Source organism: Rhinichthys klamathensis, unplaced genomic scaffold, assembly GCF_029890125.1.
Source record: "Rhinichthys klamathensis goyatoka isolate OS25496 unplaced genomic scaffold, OSU_Roscu_1.1 h1tg001143l_1, whole genome shotgun sequence".
In the NCBI taxonomy this organism is placed as follows: domain Eukaryota; kingdom Metazoa; phylum Chordata; class Actinopteri; order Cypriniformes; family Leuciscidae; genus Rhinichthys; species Rhinichthys klamathensis.
This window is the reverse complement of record NW_026607362.1, coordinates 257,501-262,500: the sequence shown is the minus strand read 5'-3', so window position 1 is coordinate 262,500 and position 5,000 is coordinate 257,501. Positions and strand designations below refer to the sequence as shown.

The 5,000-nt window shown below is 50.3% G+C and overlaps 1 protein-coding gene across 1 annotated transcript in view; it reads right to left on the bottom strand.

Annotated features, from left to right (window-relative positions):
* The window catches only part of LOC130079564 (serine/threonine-protein phosphatase PP1-beta catalytic subunit-like), an 18,322-nt gene that overhangs the window by 7,420 nt on the left and 5,902 nt on the right, over window positions 1–5,000 (bottom strand). The window contains exons 4-5 of the mRNA XM_056244874.1: window positions 394–498; window positions 238–309 (exon numbers count right to left, since the gene is read on the bottom strand). Of these exons, the coding sequence (XP_056100849.1) occupies window positions 238–309; window positions 394–498 (177 nt within the window). The remainder of the gene's footprint in view (window positions 1–237; window positions 310–393; window positions 499–5,000) is intronic.

Sequence of the window (5,000 nt, the reverse complement as noted above, 5' to 3'; positions counted from 1 at the left end):
GTGTGTGTGTTCACCTGTGTCAGGTGTGTGTGTGTGTGTGTTCACCTGTTTCAGGTGTGTGTGTGTGTGTGTGTTCACCTGTGTCAGGTGTGTGTGTGTGTGTGTTCACCTGTGTCAGGTGTGTGTGTGTGTGTGTTCACCTGTGTCAGGTGTGTGTGTGTGTGTGTTCACCTGTGTCAGGTGTGTGTGTGTGTGTGTTCACCTGTGTCAGGTGTGTGTGTGTGTGTGTGTGTTCACCTGTGTCAGGCACGTCCGTCGGCCTCATGATGCGTCTAATCTGCTCCATGGACTGAAGGTCTGGAGAAAGTCCTGTGAGAGGAAACACAGATCTCAGATCAGCTGCAGTATTATGGGATGCACTCCGCCAGTGAAGGTGTTGCCGTGGAAACCTGCCTCCGTGACAGCAGAAGATCTTCTCGTCGACGATGGCTGCGATCGGCAGACAGTTGAAGCAGTCGGTGAACGTCTTCCACAGTTTGATGTTAAACCTGCGTTTGCCTGAGGAACACAATCAACACACCGCCGGCGGGTTAGGGCTGTCATGGCAACGGCGGGTTAGGGCTGTCATGGCAACGGCGGGTTAGGGCTGTCATGTTCAGTTATGTAATCAGATTACTTTTCCAAGTAAAGTGTGTGTGAGGATGCAGATGTGTGTGTGTGTGTGTGTGTGAGGATGCAGATGTGTGTGAGGATGCAGATGTGTGTGTGAAGATGCAGATGTGTGTGTGTGTGTGTGTGTGAGGATGCAGGTGTGTGTGTGTCTGTGTGAGGATGCAGATGTGTGTGTGCGTGTGAGGATGCAGATGTGTGTGTGAGGATGCAGATGTGTGTGTGTGTGTATGAGGATGCAGATGTGTGTGTGTGTGTGTGTGTGTGAGGATGCAGATGTGTGTGAGGATGCAGATGTGTGTGTGAAGATGCAGATGTGTGTGTGTGTGTGTGTGTGTGAGGATGCAGGTGTGTGTGTGTGTGTGTGTGTGTGAAGATGCAGATGTGTGTGTGTGTGTGTGTGAGGATGCAGATGTGTGTGAGGATGCAGATGTGTGTGTGAAGATGCAGATGTGTGTGTGTGTGTGTGTGTGTGTGTGAGGATGCAGGTGTGTGTGTGTGTGTGAGGATGCAGATGTGTGTGTGTGTGTGTGTGAGGATGCAGATGCGTGTGTGAAGATGCAGATGTGTGTGTGTGTGTGTGAGGATGCAGATGTGTGTGTGTGTGTGTGTGAGGATGCAGATGTGTGTGTGAGGATGCAGATGTGTGTGTGTGTGTGTGTGAGGATGCAGATGTGTGTGTGTGTGTGTGAGGATGCAGATGTGTGTGAGGATGCAGATGTGTGTGTGTGTGTGAGGATGCAGATGTGTGTGTGAGGATGCAGATGTGTGTGTGTGTGTGTGTGTGTGTGAGGATGCAGATGTGTGTGTGTGTGTGTGTGTGTGTGAGGATGCAGATGTGTGTGTGAGGATGCAGATGTGTGTGTGTGTGTGTGAGGATGCAGATGTGTGTGTGAGGATGCAGATGTGTGTGTGTGTGTGTGAGGATGCAGATGTGTGTGTGAGGATGCAGATGTGTGTGTGTGTGTGTGTGTGTGTGTGTGTGAGGATGCAGATGTGTGTGTGTGTGTGTGTGAGGATGCAGATGTGTGTGTGTGTGTGTGTGTGTGTGAGGATGCAGATGTGTGTGTGTGTGTGTGTGTGTGTGAGGATGCAGATGTGTGTGAGGATGCAGATGTGTGTGTGTGTGTGTGTGTGTGTGTGTGAGGATGCAGATGTGTGTGAGGATGCAGATGTGTGTGTGAAGATGCAGATGTGTGTGTGTGTGTGAGGATGCAGATGCGTGTGTGTGAGGATGCAGATGTGTGTGAGGATGCAGATGTGTGTGTGTGTGTGTGAGGATGCAGATGTGTGTGTGAGGATGCAGATGTGTGTGTGTGTGTGTGAGGATGCAGATGTGTGTGTGTGTGTGTGTGTGAGGATGCAGATGTGTGTGTGAGGATGCAGATGTGTGTGTGTGTGTGTGTGTGAGGATGCAGATGTGTGTGTGAGGATGCAGATGTGTGTGTGTGTGTGTGAGGATGCAGATGTGTGTGTGAGGATGCAGATGTGTGTGTGTGTGTGTGTGTGTGTGTGAGGATGCAGGTGTGTGTGTGTGTGTGTGTGTGTGAGGATGCAGATGTGTGTGTGTGTGTGTGTGTGTGTGTGAGGATGCAGATGTGTGTGTGTGTGTGTGTGAGGATGCAGGTGTGTGTGTGTGTGTGTGAGGATGCAGGTGTGTGTGTGTGTGTGTGAGGATGCAGATGTGTGTGTGTGTGTGAGGATGCAGATGTGTGTGTGTGTGTGTGTGAAGATGCAGATGTGTGTGTGTGTGTGTGTGTGAGGATGAAGATGTGTGTGAGGATGCAGATGTGTGTGTGTGTGTGTGTGTGTGTGTGTGAGGATGCAGGTGTGTGTGTGTGTGTGTGTGTGTGTGTGAGGATGCAGATGTGTGTGTGTGTGTGTGTGTGTGTGTGTGAGGATGCAGATGTGTGTGTGAGGATGCAGATGTGTGTGTGTGTGTGTGTGTGTGCGTGAGGATGCAGATGTGTGTGAGGATGCAGATGTGTGTGTGTGTGTGTGTGTGAGGATGCAGATGTGTGTGAGGATGCAGATGTGTGTGTGTGTGTGAGGATGCAGATGTGTGTGTGAGGATGCAGATGTGTGTGTGTGTGTGTGAGGATGCAGATGTGTGTGTGTGTGTGTGTGTGTGTGAGGATGCAGATGTGTGTGTGAGGATGCAGATGTGTGTGTGTGTGTGTGTGAGGATGCAGATGTGTGTGTGTGTGTGTGTGTGTGTGTGTGTGAGGATGCAGATGTGTGTGTGAGGATGCAGATGTGTGTGTGTGTGTGTGTGTGTGAGGATGCAGATGTGTGTGTGTGTGTGTGTGAGGATGCAGATGTGTGTGTGTGTGTGTGTGTGTGAGGATGCAGATGTGTGTGTGTGTGTGAGAGGATGCAGATGTGTGTGTGTGTGTGTGTGTGAGGATGCAGATGTGTGTGTGAGGATGCAGATGTGTGTGTGTGTGTGTGTGAGGATGCAGATGTGTGTGTGAGGATGCAGATGTGTGTGTGTGTGTGTGTGTGAGGATGCAGGTGTGTGTGTGTGTGTGTGTGTGAGGATGCAGATGTGTGTGTGTGTGAGAGGATGCAGGTGTGTGTGTGTGTGTGTGAGGATGCAGATGTGTGTGTGTGTGTGTGTGTGAGGATGCAGATGTGTGTGTGTGAGGATGCAGATGTGTGTGTGTGTGTGTGTGTGTGTGAGGATGAAGATGTGTGTGAGGATGCAGATGTGTGTGTGTGTGTGTGTGTGAGGATGCAGGTGTGTGTGTGTGTGTGTGTGTGTGTGTGAGGATGCAGATGTGTGTGTGTGTGTGAGGATGCAGATGTGTGTGTGAGGATGCAGATGTGTGTGTGTGTGTGTGTGTGTGAGGATGCAGATGTGTGTGAGGATGCAGATGTGTGTATGTGTGTGAGGATGCAGATGTGTGTGTGTGAGGATGCAGATGTGTGTGTGTGTGTGTGTGTGAGGATGCAGATGTGTGTGTGTGTGTGTGTGAGAGTGTGTGTGAGGATGCAGATGTGTGTGTGTGTGTGTGTGTGTGTGAGGATGCAGATGTGTGTGTGGGATGCAGTGTGTGTGTGTGTGTGGTGAGGATGCAGATGTGTTGTGTGTGTGTGATGCAGTTGTGTGTGAGGATGCAGATGTGTGTGTGTGTGTGAGGATGCAGATGTGTGTGTGAGGTTGTGTTGTGTGTGTGTGTGTTGGGGGTAAGATTGTGTGAGGATGCAGATGTGTGTGTGTGTGTGAGGATGCAGATGTGTGTGTGAGGATGAAGATGTGTGTGAGGATGCAGATGTGTGTGTGTGTGTGTGAGGATGCAGGTGTGTGTGTGTGTGTGTGTGAGGATGCAGATGTGTGTGTGTGTGAGGATGCAGATGTGTGTGTGAGGATGCAGATGTGTGTGTGTGTGTGTGTGAGGATGCAGATGTGTGTGTGAGGATGCAGATGTGTGTGTGTGAGGATGCAGATGTGTGTGTGTGTGTGTGTGTGTGTGTGTGAGGATGCAGATGTGTGTGTGAGGATGCAGATGTGTGTGTGTGTGTGTGTGTGTGTGTGAGGATGCAGATGTGTGTGTGAGGATGCAGATGTGTGTGTGTGTGAGGATGCAGATCTGTGTGTGAGGATGCAGATGTGTGTGTGTGTGAGGATGCAGATGTGTGTGTGTGAGGATGCAGATGTGTGTGTGTGTGTGTGTGAGGATGCAGATGTGTGTGTGTGTGTGTGAGAGTGTGTGTGAGGATGCAGATGTGTGTGTGTGAGGATGCAGATGTGTGTGTGTGAGTGTGAGGATGCAGATGTGTGTGTGAGGATGCAGATGTGTGTGTGAGGATGCAGATGTGTGTGTGAGGATGCAGATGTGTGTGTGAGGATGCAGATGTGTGTGTGTGTGTGTGTGTGTGTGTGAGGATGAAGATGTGTGTGAGGATGCAGATGTGTGTGTGTGTGTGAGGATGCAGATGTGTGTGTGAGGATGCAGATGTGTGTGTGTGTGTGTGTGTGAGGATGCAGATGTGTGTGTGAGGATGAAGATGTGTGTGAGGATGCAGATGTGTGTGTGTGTGTGTGAGGATGCAGGTGTGTGTGTGTGTGTGTGAGGATGCAGATGTGTGTGTGTGTGTGTGTGTGTGTGTGAGGATGCAGATGTGTGTGTGAGGATGCAGATGTGTGTGTGTGTGTGTGTGAGGATGCAGATGTGTGTGTGAGGATGCAGATGTGTGTGTGTGAGGATGCAGATGTGTGTGTGTGTGTGTGTGTGTGTGTGTGAGGATGCAGATGTGTGTGTGAGGATGCAGATGTGTGTGTGTGTGTGTGAGGATGCAGATGTGTGTGTGAGGATGCAGATGTGTGTGTGTGTGTGAGGATGCAGATCTGTGTGTGAGGATGCAGATGTGTGTGTGAGGATGCAGAT